General features: G+C 41.6%; 1 protein-coding gene across 6 annotated transcripts in view; it reads right to left on the bottom strand.

Moving 5' to 3' along the window:
- The window catches only part of APBA2 (amyloid beta precursor protein binding family A member 2), a 1,066,227-nt gene that overhangs the window by 260,123 nt on the left and 788,895 nt on the right, over positions 1-17,209 (bottom strand). For 4 of the 6 annotated variants that reach the window (XM_069624922.1, XM_069624924.1, XM_069624925.1 and 1 more), the window contains one exon: positions 4,423-4,458. The exons of the other annotated variants lie outside the window; for them this stretch is intronic. In XM_069624922.1, the coding sequence (XP_069481023.1) occupies positions 4,423-4,458 (36 nt within the window). The remainder of the gene's footprint in view (positions 1-4,422; positions 4,459-17,209) is intronic. 6 annotated transcript variants of the gene reach the window in all.

Here is a 17,209-nt window from a genome sequence, read left to right as displayed (position 1 = left end):
GTAAAATTGGTTAAAGGGTGTAATAAGAAAGAGAACCCAACACACAGTTTGTGTTTGTGAGGAAGAGATTTCTAATTAAACTATTTGTGTGCCCTTGTTTAGGTCTCTCTCTATTGCTACACAGGTACACACTTTGCTGGCTGTTGCCATGTGTCTTTAATTAGGACTCATAGATGTACAAGGCGAGTTGTAAGCTGTTGCAAGTGCAAATGTCCCTCATTTGTATATGATAAACACCGAGCATTTCTTCAGCGTACAAATGTCCTATACTTTCTAAAGTGCTGCAGAACTCAACGTAATTCACTGTCTTCTGCAGTGTGGAGCGTGATGGCGCTCACCGTATGTATCTTGATGTAGGAATTGTTGACAATGTTCTAATTCTTTTTTTATTACTATTTGATGGAAGTTGTGAAGCGGTTGTTCACCTAATACGGCATCATGGCCCTAAAAGCTCATGGCAAGTTACATGAAACAGAACCTTACCAAACATAGGAATAGACATGTTTTAAGTTTACAATGTAAAAGTCTAATAGGTATTTTGGAGTCTAATCGATCTCAGAAGAGAATTTCACATGAGGGCAGGGGTGGCACAGCAAAGATCCTTTACCCACACCCTAAAGATCGTTCTCGTGGAACAATTAGTAAGTCTTTGTCATAAAAAAGGTAGTGCCTTAAAGGGAGAGTTATTGGTCTGTTTGTCACTCTGAAAAAAGGACCACCCCAGGAAGCACTTGATGAGTCAGGCAAAATATTTGAAGGCAAACTCTCTTTCGGCTGGAAACCAATGAAGGAAATATCCTGTGGCTTTTAGTGGCCTGGGGTCAGCGTCTCCAGCATCCCCTATAGGAATATGAAGATGCGTGTGTCAACTGCATAAATATATTTTAAAAAATGTATAGCGTAAATAGATCAGATCCTCCAGAGGTTGCACGACACATATAAATCAAAGAGGAGACAAAGCCAATCTGTCAACAGAATAGACATTTGATATGCCACTGCATCCTTTATCTGAATTTTAAGGCCTGCTTGATTCACATCTTTGGAAAACCAGCTTGTGTGTGTTGTTGAAGAAGCACTGTAAGCAGCAATATGCATTTGATACGCTGCTGCAATATGCTCTTAGAGGACTCGCTAGCATTCATCAAAGTAGGTGATAATGCAAAATATCACATCACCATCCGAACCCTTGGAGGAGAACCTGAAAACCTGTGTCACTCCTCAAGCAAGGAGTGGGAAATGAGGTTCTGTAATTGCAGGATGATCCTGATAGATACTGAGGCAGCACTTGGAATCCAGGTTTGATTGGATGGAGTTCCCCCTTTCTCACACCCAAGTTAATAAAACCGTGACAAACTTCTTACTGATGTTGCTACCATATGAAATTCCTTAAAAAGTCAACCTTCATCAGGCAAGAGGAAAGTGTTGCTAGAAAGGCTATTTTTAGTCACTGAAAAGTCAATTTGAATCTCACTTGAGTCAACAAATCAAACAGTTATTGTGATGCATGTGTTCACTTCACCTTAATGTATTTACTAATGTTTGTTGAATTACATTTTATTTTAATGAAGATCACCATGACCTGTGCTTTGCTGTTAGATACTTGTCTACGCAAGTGTTACCTGCCATGAAGCGAGAGCATGCATTTAGGAGTTTCTATATGGCACTAGTCTGCTGAAGCCTCTGAATGCATAATGAATGCTTTTGAAATTTAAAGGGTGGATCGGGGATGAAAAGGTCAAAATTCCTCCAATTTATCACAAGAAATATGTCTAAAGATCTTCTCATCGTGAAACAGCCATAATGCTAGGATATCATAAAGTGTTATTGTTAAATACCTTGGGAGAAAATATTTGCCATGTATCTCTGGAATTTAATGCATACAGTACATGTCAACCCCTGGAAGAACATCAGTATTTACTCTGGCAAGATCCAATTGTAGACATTGAATGAAAAAAGGCATGGAGATTTTTATGAACAATCTATTTTAGGATGATTATCTCATCATGCAGTAATAAATGTGCAGATCCTGGCAGCTCTTTGTAATGCTACTTTAGAGATTCTGGAAATGCCACTGGCAGTTGAGTAAAGCAATTATACGTTTAACCCTTATTTTAAATCAGTTATATAATGTAATAAATAGTGGAAGTGAGAGAGTGTGTGGTGTGTGTGCACAGATGGGTGTGTGTGCATGCATGGGTGGTTTTTTGACCCAACATATCTCAAATCCAATTATAAGGTCTTCTTTTTGCCTTTAATATGTTTCAATGAATGTTTAGACATTATTTATTTTATCTGCATATCGTACATCATTTTATTGATGCGATTCATAGAAATGACCTTCATTTTCCAAATGTTATCTATTTGACAATCAACAGAAGACTGCTATTTGGGAATAATTTTGTGAAGTGTGATGGTATGTTCACTATTTGATTTTCATTACTTATTTCAGAACAAAACAGATTTCTGCAAACTCAGGACACTATTTTGAGCAAAAACACCCATTCACCTATCGGCTGTTGCCTGTGGGTGCACCAAAGTTTGGTCACAGAGCATAGCAATGACAGATTTAAGTTTATGTATTTAGATAAATAGAGACACTGTATGATTAACTTACCCAATTGTATACAAAGATTCTAATTCTAAGATATTGACTTCCTCAAAATTAACATTGAATTTGCCTTAATTTTTGAAAATGATGTTATCTGAATATTAATCATCATTTTGTCCACGCAAGTCACAGTAATCCCCCTCATTTTTATAATCATAAGAATTTAGCAGGTGGGTCAGAACATCTAACAAAAATGTGCATGCAACTTAAACACAAACCTCTTAAAACGGTAACACATTTAACATTAACTACACCACTCACTATGTAATTATGGAATAAGAGACGTGCTTAGAAGGAGGGGATTTCCCTTTAAGCAATTATATGAACATATTTCTTATAGTTATATGTTTAACAAGCCTTTCCCTGCTCTTTAAGAATTGACTCATATATATATATATATATATATATATATATATTGTTTCCTCAAAGAAAAAAGGAGAACGAGAAAGATATGAATTGGTATGTGTAAGCCTTAAAGTGCTTGATTTTGCATCCTGGATCATCTTTTTAAAAAAACAGTTTGGTGCAACTTGAATACTTTAAGCCTCTTCAAAGCTAACTCATAAGCAGAACTAAGGAAAAAATTACCAATTTGACTCATGCGCGACTCGAATTTACTCAATAATGAAGGTAAACATGTCAGGTAAGGTAAACAGTGTGATGAAAATACGGCACCCGCTGATGGAACCACCTTGAGAGAATGCAAGATGTTTTGACCCAAGAGGCAGTAATTGACTAGGAGCATGCCACATTGGCTTGAGCTGGATGATATACTCATTTCCTATTGACTTTCAACAATTCAAGAATTCAGTAATGGCAGAAAGCTTCAATGTGATTTCAGACATCTTGAGTCCTATGAGGATAACTAATACACATGTGGCAGCTCTAATCTGGGCTTGAATTGTCTGAATCTCTTTAGGCTTCAGCTCCAAATTGCTTGAGCCATTGGAGCCCTTATTGTTTTAATATGTTTGTATTAAACGTAAACTGTCAGGATCACCATTAGCACTGATTTGCATATCAAAACTAAGGGTGAGATATCATACAAACACAAGTGAACATAAGAGCACAGATTGATATCATGTCAATCCCACCCACAGAATATCTTTAAGGATAGATTAGATGAATATTCAGAAATCCCTTGTACTATTTGTGGTAACTATATGTAAGAAATAATAATATCTGTTGTCCTGTAAATTGTTTAGATAGTGACATTGAGGGGGCAGAAAATGCCTTTTCTTTTGCACTTCTTTGGAAGGGGGTAGACAGAGGTTTCAATACCGATATTGCTTGAGTCACTATTTTTCCGGCCTTAAGGCCACGTGAGGACTGAATGAGCAGGCTGGAAAGAGTGCCAGCCCATCAGCCATTCCTGGTGACTTCACTGTAAATGACCGTGACTTTGATGACATTGCAAGTCCAGAATGGATAATCTGGGATGTGTTTGCCAACCAATTGCAGAACATTAAAAAGTGTTGTTCATTTAAAGAGAGAGTTGACAAGGAACTATGGGAGAAACTCTGAATGACCAGCTGCTGAAATCACTTGAGTGCTTATAATTGGCAAATGGAAGAAAGTTGAACTTGAAATATCGGTCTTCTTTCAACTGTGCTATCTATGCAGCCGTCGCCAAACTAGCAGCAATATTTTGCTAATCACATATGTTTTGTGGGCAAGCGTTTTTTAAGTGAGCAAGTGAGACATTAAATTTGCAAAGGCATTTGGATGCAAACAGCAACACTGCAATGCAAGCAAGGACAATAACGAGGAGCGCAAGCAAGCATGTCATTATTCAAAGGGAAAAGTTTACACACCGCTTTTTTCTTGATTTTAGCTGCTTTTTGCATCCTCTGAGCAGTGCCATAAGACAGAAAGTTTCCAGATGCACACACAAAAAACAGAAACAAAGTGACAGTTCAAAGTTTTTAATTAATAAACTCAAACAATGTAGCATTCACAGACACTCTAAAAAGCACAGCGGTCTAGAATTAACATACTCAGAAAATATATGTTTGTGTGTGCTTCTTTATAACTCAGCCGCTTGAAGATTTCACAGGGATCGGGAAACCCACCAAAAATGTGTTATATTCAGGACGAAGAAGAGATGACCATGAAAGTACAAGCACTGGCAATCTTCAGGTTTCTGCCAGGGCTGTTCAAACCAATAGAAACCTAGTTTGCAAAAAAATTTACCATCAGGAGTAATTTGTGCGTCAGCCATGCCGTAACAATGATATTTTGGGAAAAAAAGCGATGCGTGTCTAAATACACCCCCAAGCAAGAATGCAGGCAGGATTATAGCCAGAGGGATATCTGCTCCCACCCACTAACTAAAAACTAAGCTTTCTTCCGCTAGGCAGATAAGAGGTGCACTCCCTCTCGGGCCAAGGTGACACGGGATTCCAAGCACTTCCTGGTCATTACTGAGACGAGAATGCGTGTGAGCAAAAGAACTGGTAAGCAAGACGGCATCTGCCCCTAGGAACTACATTAGGAAAGAGGGTGCGCACAGTAGGGCAGTCCCTTGTTCTAGAACTCTTGCACGACCATTTAACAAAATGTATTGCAATAGGGAGGATTCCTCGTGGCTAGACTTGGAGACCTGAGTGGGCAGTCTTCCCCTAAGGAATGCTCACGGGTGATAATTCCGGCTTTAAGAAATCCTTAGAAACCTTTCCTTTAGTAGCCGTCGCAACTCTGTTCACAGCCTGGCTCGAGCTCAGCAGATTGGCGCCTCTCCCAAGGTGATAGGGCTGAACATACTAGAGTAGGGACATGAACTTGGGGCATTCCTGGTAGTGGGATTTTTAGGAATAATTGCTATAGTGCAAGCCTTGTTAAACCAATCTATGGGGTATTCACCTTTTCTCGGCAGCACTCATCATAAGCCTTTGAAAATCTCCCATCTACAACAAAATGCTATCTGTTGGGACTCGGTCTTGTTCTTGAGATTCCAGGCACTTAGAGGCTGGAATGGATTTCTACGTTGTTTTACTCAGTGTCTGGCTGTTGAAATTGTCATTCTGGGGATTTAATACTTGACCTGAAGTCCAAAAGTGTTGGCCACTGCAGCCTTGCATCACTGCCTTGAAGGCCACCAGTGTCATTGACAAACCGAGCAACCTCAACAAAATCTCACCAGGTCAACTACACCCTCTAAGCCACATGAGTCTGCCAACTTTGGACTGCAACTCCCATCAGCCCTAGCCAGAATAGTCAGTGGTGGGGAATTATGGGAATCGTAGTCTGAAACATCTGGAGAGGCACAGGTTGCAGACACCTGCCTAAGGCATTACACCTTCTCAGTACAGCCAAACAGCAATTAGCGTGTGGTGTCTGTTCATGCATTCTCCCATTCTTATGCATGACAAGTGGCAGAACGACTATCTTTCACAACATCACTCTTACCACCAACCTCATATGAGTGGGAACTGCAAATAAAAGAGCAGCAGTGGTTCCTCTTCCACCACTTGCACAACCGGCAGCACTGGCATCTCAAAAATACCAACCCCGCGGCAGGCAGCACCGTTGGGGAGCTTGCATTTGCTTCCCTCGACTACTGGCATTTGGGAAGAGTCCATCATTTCTGGGCATGTTGTTACCGGACGCACGTAATAAGTCAGACCTAGGATCATGGACGACACGAAGCAACATACATTTTATCCACGGGTCTGCGCTTAGAAACCTCTGGGTATTAAGCGCGTTATAAATAGCCTTTCATAGTATATCATATCATGGGATAGACCACATTTAGAAGAAAGGGGGCTTTTCTGTCTTTCCACCTTTCCACTATTTGCATGGCCAGGGAGAAGACATAACAATGGTGGCATGCCCACAGCATCCTGGGAGATCGCTGCATCCTACGGGCAGCCTGAGGACTGTACCCGTGGTAACAGTGAAGGAACAACATTAGGCGGCGACCTAAAAGGCCTGAGGCACAATAATGGTCATGAGCAGCAGCATAGCTCCAGGTGGCCTGGCAGTGGAAAGAAGAGGTGGAAGAGTGACAGCAACAGCTGCGCTACATGACTGTGGATACGGTTTAACTTGCCCACCGGGAGGTTCGGATACAGATCCGCCACTATTGCTGCCAGATTGTGAGATGAGGAATCCAAGAAACCAACTGTTGAGATTGTACAAGGATAACTGTGCTGCCCAACACTATGACCACTGCATCCCACTACCGGAACTTACCGTCAGCAGGAAGCTATGTACCGCGCGATAGATAGCAACACAGGTCACTTGATAGAGCCGACATGTTAGGTGTGCATCTAAAACCATCCGGTTGAATACCATAGACAAGCATATCTGAGTCCACCAAACATCACAGTTAGTGTCAGAGCAACCAGCTGGGGAATATGTCTGACTGCCATCGGGGACCCCACCTATTTACTTGGCTGACTTATAGATCAATTTACGAAAGATGAACTGTAGCATGCACAAGCTGCAAGGACATTTAGAGTAGATGATAGAGTTTGAGGCATCTTTGCCTAGAGGACCAGAAGCATCGGAGCAACCTGTATCTGCTAAGGGATTGGGTGCAAGGACCATTTACACAGGAAGATGAGACAGCGCAGGACATCTGAGGCTAGTGACAATTATCCAGGATCCTAGCAGAGTTCCAATGATTGAGCCTACTGGAAGCCGAGAAACCAAGTTGCCACGTCATAGCGAATGGCAGGTTTTCCCGCAGCACATTTCGTAGAAGAATTCCTCAGGTTTTTTTACAAAAGATTGTACCGCATATATATGTGGGGGGTGGGATTAGGGAAATAATTAATGAAAGGGATTTAAGGGGGCTGCAGGTGGTCTCCGCCTGTCAAAACATATATATATCCAAAAACAATTTGATGAATTCTGCTTCGAGGAAATGTATTGGAGCAAATCACCCTAAACCACGCCACTCAGATATGGAAGTCTCTGAGCCAACATGTCATCCACCACCGCCAACCAAAGAATATTGTACTAGTATTAAACTAACGTTTCCAATATATTTTGGATATCTAAATATAAGAAACATTTGCAAAAGAGAATTTACAGGGAGCACTTATGAAATAAAAAGGAAATACTTAAGAACAAGAAAAAAACAGCAGCAAACACAAATCAAGAAGTCATTGTCACCTGCACAGATGGCACATAAAACAAGTGTTTCTTCAGATTTGACTTTTTGCTGAATTGATGGCACCATTTCAAATTTCCGTACACACTCAACTATCCCACCACTCACACAGAGGTACAATAAAGCTGGAACACATTTCTGTAGACCATCAACAAGTGGGTAAGCGAGTAAGCATGGGTAAGGCCCATAGTTCTAAAATGTGTATAGGCCTGGGATATGCATTTGCCATAATGGTACTGCCTTGCCATAAAATGGTAACAGCTGGAAAATAATGTGAGTACCTGGGCACATGATGTCAGTATGTGGCACATGCCTAACACCTATACATAAGCCAGAACTGTTGGTTTTGCCAGTGCATATTTCTAACAGGGCTTCTGTGCACAGAACTGATGTGAAGACACACATATTGCTTCTAAACCAAGTGGCTGAAAGCACAATTGGTTAAGACACTTTAATTAAAGCAGGCACTGATTTACAGCTGCAATTAAGCCATTAATTATCAGACGACTAGTTAGAAATAACACTAGAATGCCCTATACAGCACAATGTTTGATATAACTCTGTGACAGTACACACTCATAAAGCTCCCAGGAGGGTATTTTGGGGCAGGTAGGGGCAGGTAGCAGCTAGGGCTGGCCACATGGATTAAAATGGCCATGAGCAGTCAGCGGAAGGGAAAACAGCCAAACATCACCCACAAGCTAGGTGCCTCTCCTCAAATATCATCTTCCTCTCCAAACGGACATGTTCAGCTTATCAGTGGCACTAAAGCACCACCTAATAGCGAGAACTAAAAATCCAACTGAAGCAAAATACCATCAGCTCCACCCATACGACAAATGCCAGAGGTCTTACCCATATTCCCAGGCCCCTGTAGATATTAAAAAATGAAAATGAAGTCAGCGCCTCCCACTTCTAGCCACGTGCCCTCTGTTTCAGATCCACCTGTAATACAGGTTTCTTAATCTCAGCCTTGTAGCACTGGAATGTAAATACATGTATGTTGTTTCCTGACGAGAATGCCCTATTCTTGCAGTATTTGAAAGGGTGTAAATGTTGCTACCTTTTCTGTGCTCTCCCCTGCTCTCCCCCTCTTGTACCTTCACCTTTCTTCTAACCAAAAACTTTCTGGAGTAACCTGGGTAAGTGTGGCATAAAAGCAGGGCCCAGAATGCACAAACATTGCTTTGCCTAAAACACGCTGCAGCAGAGGAGGGAGACAGAAAATGAAAACAAAATGAAAAATAGCAGCACTTTAATGTGAGCACTCTACTCTGGATAGAGAACCAAATCTAGATTCTGGAAAAATACGCATTGATATTAACACATTATTTAATCATTTTCTTTTGGCGGAGGGTAGGAAGACAAGAATTCTGAAAGATGTCCTTTTGAGGCCAGTGGATTTGGGTGCTTTTGGTTTACCTGTAGTTAGGCAATATCACACCGCCTTCACACTGCATACTCTCCGTTATTGATTACTAGACCAAGATGATTGATCAAACTAATACACTATTGAGAAGGATTCTCTTTCTCCTATCCCACTTGACTGTCTGCTTTACATGGACAGTAGACTGCCATGTGACTCAACCGCACCTTTTATTAAGCATGTCTGGCAGGTTTGGAAGAAGAGTAATGTGACCCATGGGAATACGTTCTTGGTTTGTGCAGACGCTTGTTTGTGGAGGAACCCAGATGTGCACATTAATAATAGGGCACTCTCTTGGATTTCCTGGCAACGGGCTGGTATTTGGAAAGTAGGACAAGTTCATGGTGGTCATACTCTTCTTGATTTTGAGTTCTTGCGCTACAAATACGAGTTTAATTGCTATTCGGCCCTACGGAACCTTTTTGCGGTCCTGTTCACACACCCCAACACTACTCTGCATGGTTTGCCTAGGATCCTGTATTTGACTGAGAGTACGCCACTCGCAGCTTCTTTGCTCTATAAACAACTTACTCCATGTGAATAGCACTTGCTGTCTTCGTGTGGCAGAGGCCGCTGGGACAGGGACCTAGGTTGCGAACTCTCTGATATTGAATGGTCTCGCATACATGCTGGTCCGTGCAGATTCAAGATCCACTTAGATTTGCACTTCATGCAGCAAAGCATCAATCATCACTCAGGGGCAACGCGTTTGTCTTGGAAGCAAGACAACGCATAGCAACTCAGGTTTCACGCTAGGAAACTGGTTCCAAGTATTAAGCACGCTATAAAAGAACAATTATAAATATAATTATAATCTATTGGTCCCCTGAGAAGTTGGTGTCCTGCAGGTTGAGTCTTGAAGAGTTATGTTGGAATTGTAAAAGGGGTGCAGGTACCAGCTTGCATTTCTTCTAGTATTGTCAGAAGATCCAATCGTACTGGGGGAGTTTCTCCAGCATATGGACCTTGTGCTGGGCCTTTTTCTTCCTCACACGCCTATGTTGTGTATTTTTGGCCTATTTCCACCTGATATGGGCTTGTCTGTTGGTAGGCTCACCTGGGTTTACAGAGCTCTTGTGGTGGCTAAGAAGCATATTCTGTTGCATTGGAAGAGCGATGCCAGGCCTACAGTTGATGACGGACTTCCCAGCTTATCAATCCTTTCGGGCAGCGATAAGGTGAATTAATTAATTGCCTATTATGTATACATTGTTGATGTTCGTCTTTCTAAAAATTCAATGAATAATTTGGAGAAAAAAAAAGAAAATATATGCATGCCTCCTTTCCGATCTGCTGCTTCCTCTGCATTTACTCCACTGATCCTGGAGGAGTACACAGGTGAACGGAACGAGGCACTCATTTGACGTGATGAAGTTGAACATCCCCCATTGATGATGCACATACGACATTGGCTAGCAGGCAGATCTGGACTAATACTGGTCTTCATCGTGCCCGAGGGACTGGGCCAGCTCTTATTGGAGCCAGTCCTGTTGCTCATTGCCAAGGAACAATATCTTTGGATGTTTCCAGAACCAGCAGCAGTGCCATCTGCACTGGTGCCACTTGACCCACTGCTGATTCCATGATGATTTATCGAGTGCTGACCTGATAAACAGCTAGCTTCGGGGAGCTTGAGCACACTTTCAACCACTATTAGTGATGATACGCAACGTGTGTAAAGCCAATAGTCAAGGACACACGCTGTGTTAATGTTTCAGAAAATCACCCACGCATGTTGTCTAGGCCTGCATGTATCACAATAGATGCAAATAATCAATATCCAAAAGGAGGGGCGGACTACATGAGCGGGCCTCCTCTCACATGATTAAATGCAGGTGTTGGCCCAATGGCTAATATGTATTAAATATCAATTCACTCCTTCTAACACATCAGCAATACATATTGTATGAGAAAGACTGCCTTATTTCCCCCGAGTGACATTGCAATGTCTTGACAATTAAACCCACTTAGAACATGATCATTAATGTAATGCAAAAAAAGCTTAGTTTTACATGGAAAGTACATGTGGTGCTGTAAATGAGCTCTGCCACAATCATACAAGGAGAAACCCAGCACCTAATTTGCACCAGGGGTATCAACCACATACATAGTGATGGACTGATCAGACATATGCCTGTGAGTCTACTCTGAGAAGTTACTACTATAGTCACCAAATCTCCTTCACTCCAGAATGCACCGCAAAATCTAGCAATCAATGCACCCTACCTCAGATCCAGTGAATGCAGTAATCCAACACACCTGAGGCCAAGAAATATTCGGAGAGAATATGCCTTCCTTATACTCTGAGCAGAGCACAGCAAGTAGAGCACTCGCTTTGACATCCATGCAGAGCCTGCCGACGCAAGTTCGAGTCCCAGCAGGGCCAAAAAAGCAGCGGCCAAAAAAGCAGCGCTCAGCTACCTGAGGGTTCGTAGCACTATATAAATGCGAATTATTATTATTATTGTTACTGTGTGTGCCATGTTTTTCCTTTGTGACACATCAGTCTTATCCATGCCACTCTTCTAACCTCGTGTACATTAAGGCAAACAGGTGAGGGTGTTCGCCGTGGTGCGGATGCGGTTCCTGATTTTCCACCTTCTTGCTTTCAGAAAAGTAAATAAATACAACTATGTATATTTTTTACGTTTCTTAAAGTACTTAGTGAGGGAATTCTATTCACTGTGTGCTGTGGCTGGTTCATACAAAACTTTATTTAATTTTAGAATATTTTCCTATTTAAAAAAAAGCATATTTTATGCAGCTAACATTTCCAATAAATATTGATGAATATTACACAATTGCCTAGCCAGCCAATGAGGCCAATAATATTTGGGTTTTAGTTCGTCACATTCTTATAACATGTAACTTAACAATTCAGCTGATATTCTCTATAAACGATGGCGGTAGCGTTATTTTATGAATAGAGGTCAAAATAGAAAAGTGGAGCACACACCGCCACTCAAACATGGAGATATATTTTGTGCTCCACATATAGGCGCCAAAGGAAAGGCACATAGAAAGTTCCAGAACTTCCTAATCATCATATTTCCCTACTTTACTAGGGCAAAGATTAAGGTAACTCTTGCACTAAATTAAATAATTGATAATTCTTCACAGTTTGTCGTAAAATGTCAATATTGTTGGGTGACGTCCAACTAGAGTTCCCTTTTCTTGTTTTTTTGTAGTTTGTATTACCTAAACTATGTGTGTATAACCTCTCCCCCGAGTATGCCAATTTTTCCTTTGTGAATGTCACCATCCCTGTGACCAAGGGCATTAAAAGGCTTGGCGTTAAGCTGGACTCCGAGCTCACCATGAGGCAGCATGTAGCTAAGACCCGTGTCTTTTGTGGCTTGATCAATAAACAGCTAGGTTATCTTCGTCCCTTTCTCTCTGTGAAAAATATGTCCATCTTAGCCTCTGCCTTAATCAATTTGAGGCTGGACTATTGTAACAGTCTTCTGGCAGGCACTGCTCAGTCCAATCTCACAGCCCTTCAGGTCACACAAAACGGTGCGGTTAGACCAGTGCTAGGCATCCCCAGACAGCATTCTATCACCAAAGCCAGAAGGAACCTGCACTGGCTGCCTCTTAAGCATTGTGTCCTCTTTAAGATCCTGATGCACACCTTCAAGTGTCTGACCCTCGCTGTGCCCGTCTATCTCTCGGAGCGCATCAAGCGCTATGTGCCATCACGATCCCTTAGGTCACCAGGCCCAACTCAGCCAGCCCAGATTTCGCTTAGCCAAATTTGGGAAGACAATCTTTGATATTTTGGCTCCTGCCACCTGGAATACCATCCCCTTGGATCTGAAATTGACCATGTCCCTTGCTGACTTCAAAAAGAAGTTGAAAACCTTTTCCTTTAGGGTTCCATCAATTTAGTCTTCACTGTATCTGATGCTGTCTCACTGTTTCTGTTCTCTGCTCACTGATTGTTATACATGTGTGCCTTGAGGCCTTCGGGCAATCTGGCGAGTAATTAAGAATTTAAATAAATAAATAATGAACACAATCAAAAATAATTTGGTGGCTGAAGCATTTTACAAATCTCTGTAAGTAGATATAGTACTCTAAAATGTTTTGTTTGTTTTTACTAAATGGTATAAAGGAATGCATTTAAATGTAAATAATTTTAGATAATGATTAATAAATAGGAGTCTAATTGTCTACATCATCATTTGATTTTAGGGTTTGGAATTATACTGGTTGCCCCTCTCCTTTCAATAAAAGGTTAGACTTTGTTTGCTGGCATTTAGCGAATGTGGTCTCTAACTATTTTACTGCATATGATTTCATTTTCACAAAAAAATTGTTTGATTTGGACCGTGTTCGTCCAAATGTCTGACCTAGTTTACGTAAAACATGTGTACTAAATTTATTGCAAGATTTCTTGTAGTAACAATTATTGTGCCGTGTATAGATTTTTTTTCTATATATGTAATTTGTACCGTTTGTAATGTATATGTATGAAGTAATGGGGGTAATATAAACTATGTCGCTAAAAGGGAGTTGGTCCTGAAGAAGGCGTGATCAAAAGGATTAGATAGACCACCATGGCTGAAACCTAGTTGGCATTTTCTGTGAAGTTTTTTTGCCAGCCACTGACAATCTGATGCACAGGATATTCAAGATGTATTCCTATGATGCATTTAATAGAATGTGTTCAATATTATCACCAATATCTACTATGGATGGAATGTGTCAATGTAGACGTGTATATGCAGATTGTATATGAATCGGTTTTCTTTGTGTATTCAGTATTCTACCTGTAAAACATTTGGTTTTTTTTGTACATTTTAGATGTATTTTTTGTTTGTGTTGTATTTATTTATTTTTTAAAGACTTTAGCATAAGAATTATTTTTAATGAATTGTTTTCAATTTAGTTTTCCATTAGCGACCTGACTTGCAATGTGCTGTAATAAATATACAACCTATAGAAAAATAAATTAAATAACTTCTTTAAATTAATTTGGAGCTTTGAAGCCTGGTCTTTCCTAGCGAGAACTATTTGGAGTTTTACTTTTTTCTTGGAGGGGTGGGCCCTGAATTGACTTAACTGGGAGATGAATGACAAAAAATCCTCATCTATATTTCATACAGGACTAAATTTAGAAACTTGGCTAAGTGTCACACATTACAATAATCAGGCATAAGCAGATGCGTTGGTTAATACTAATGACATGAATCTGACAGATAACTTGGGAATGTGTCTGCCCTGCCATTACATACGTCGAGTAATACAAAAGGAGTTGGGGGACACAAACAATGAGTGTTTTGGGCCGAGCTCCACCCCTCTGTCAGGACATGTTGAAGGACTGATATCAACCTCAAAACAATGCGCTTGCATTGATGTGAATACGTGATTGTCTCTTTGTCCCTCCTCCCCCACCGCGGTCCTGACTAACAATGGTGCGCATGCATCTTTTGACAGTAACCCAGAGAAAAATGGGTGCGTCATTGTCTCTTTGTTCCTAAAGCTCTGATTTTAACTTGATTGTGTGTAAATCTCTCCAAACTCACCTCGACCTTCTGCTTTTTCTGTCCCGCTCTCGAGTCAGGTAGCTGCTGGCTGGCTGGCACGCGTGGGCTGGCCTTTGTTTTTGGTTCCTTCAGGGCGAGGAGTGGTTCAGGCAACCTGTTGTTTTCACTTCCCTGATTGCTGCAGAGCATAATGAGTATAAGAGAGGTGAGTCCCAGTAACTCCAGGTTGAAGTGATCGGCAGGCCGAGCCTCAGCTGTGGCAGTACCCAGAGGTCCTTGATCCAACTTCCAAGGACTTTACGTTGCAGTCTTGGTGGTAGTGCTAGCTTAATGTTGCCTAAGTCAGGGATACTGAGGGGTTCTTCGTTAGAGTCAAGCTACCAGACTGTGTTATTTTCTCTTTTTCTTTTCATTGCTTTCATTTCATTGTAACCTGTGGCTGGAGCAGAACTAGATGTAAACACTCTTGTTTTAGAGAGAGACATGTGTCAGAAAGGAAGATTCACTCTTCAAGTCAGTTCTGGGCAATATACTGGTACCAATAGGAAAGCCTAGGAGGCTGTCCCCTTCCCCTTCAGGTTCTGAGGATGAGAAACCAGATGAGGCAGGAAAGGAAGAGAGAAATTCATTCTAAACGATAAGAACTCATTTTCCATTCAGAGGACTACTTCGATCTTCCCGTACTGTTATCCACGTGTGATGCTCCACTTCCTTCAGTTAAATTCAGGCCGTACAGACAGGTCTCTTCATTTAAACTAATTCACCTACTTCCTCCTCTACAATGTGGCTTTCGTCCCTCCCATTCTACAGAGACTGCTCTTCAGCATGTATCTAATTCCTTGCTCTCTGCCTGTCATCTTAAACGCTCCTCTATTCTTACTCTCCTGGATCTATCTGCAGCTCTTGACACTATGGATCATCCAACTCTTCTGTCTGCTCTCGTTTCCTTAGGTATTTCTGGTTCTGTCCTCCGTTAGTTTCGCACCTCTCTCTCTCTGGTCTTTCCTTCTATGTCCCTTTGGCTGGCCAAACCTCCTCTCCCCATCCCCATCACCATTTTGTCCCCCAGGGTTCCGTGCTTGGCCCTCTCCTGCTCTCCCGTTGTTTCTTCCTTTAACCTACCCTGTCGCTTTTACGCAGATGGTTCGCACATCTTCCTATGTTCCCCACTTTCACTGACTCTCTTGGCTCCACTCTCTCTGCACGTTTTTCTGCTGTTCAAAAATGTATGCACAACTCTTTCTTCACCTTAACCTGTCTAAAACAGAAATACCCTTCCTCCCGGCCTATCTGACATCTCTCTCTTCTCCCCCTGACCTGCTCTTCCCTCCTTCCCTTCTCCCCTTTTCCTCATCCGCTCATAATTTACGCTTTACCTTTTACTCTTCCCTCTCCTTCTCTACTAATATTTCTAACACATCCTGCACCGGTCTTTTCATAGTTTAGGAGTGTTTGAACATATGAGAATTGATTGCGGCAAACTGTTCGCAAAGAAAACAGCCTACATGCGATCAATTCTCAAATTATCAAACACCACTACACTCCCCGGCCCCCACCACCCACTTCCCTACTTAACTGCTTGCTCGCTGCCTGGTCCACTTCAACCCTACAGCATCAGATCCATCCCTCTAACGCGGGTTGGATCTGATGCTGCAGGGCCCCTTATTCTTTTTCGACCCCTGCCTCCAATATCGAGGAAGTGGGGGACGCCTTTGCTATCCCCAAGACCAATACACACTGAACATGGTTAGGGGGGACACCATCGCAACCCCCGCTCCACATGTTTGGTATGTATTAGCCAATTTGTTTGAATATATTCGGTCGAATGGTACGGTCAAATTTACCATTTGGCCAAATATATTTTAACAAATATACTAATGCCATTTTCATCTCTATAATAACTGTTGACCTTGTGCTTTTCTCTCCTTCCACACTACTAAACTCCTCATCACCTCCCTACTCTTCTCTTGACTCGACCACTGCTCTGCTCTTCTCCTTCAACTTACTCCCTCCAAATAATGTTGCTCTTCTCCATTACGTCTATAATGCCTCTGTAAGGCTTATGTTTTCTTCACCCCTCATGCATCTATTTCTGTATCCCTCTCTTCACATTCAGTCCTTTCGTTGAACTCCCGTATTCTTCATCATTTTCTTTGTATTGTGTTTAAAATCTGCATGGGTTTGCTCCCTCATCGCTGATTTCTTTATACTCTCCTTCCGTTCCCTTCCTTCCGAATCCTTACATCTGCTCTCAGTTCCTAAACCTCTTGTGTCTCTTCTCGCTTCTGCTCTTTTTTCCTGCTTTCACCTGTACTTCGGAACTTTCTCCCACTCTTTGTCCACTGCTCTTCTATTCTTTATATTTCTGGACCCACTTAAAGAACAGTTTACTTTCACAAAATGAACACCTCTCTTTCTGTTGTTCTATTTACTGCATTTTGAAATATGTGTACCGTTGTTTTTGATTGATGTACAGCACTTTGGCGAAAGCGCTTTATAAATTCCACTAAACAAGAACGCAAACATTGAAACTACCTCTTGATCCTATAATCAACAATGTCTCGATA

This window comes from Ambystoma mexicanum, chromosome 11 (assembly GCF_040938575.1).
Source record: "Ambystoma mexicanum isolate Mex_15411 chromosome 11, UKY_AmexF1_1, whole genome shotgun sequence".
Lineage (NCBI taxonomy): Eukaryota > Metazoa > Chordata > Amphibia > Caudata > Ambystomatidae > Ambystoma > Ambystoma mexicanum.
The sequence above is the reverse complement of the archived record's forward strand: the minus strand, read 5'-3'. Positions and strand labels throughout refer to the sequence as shown.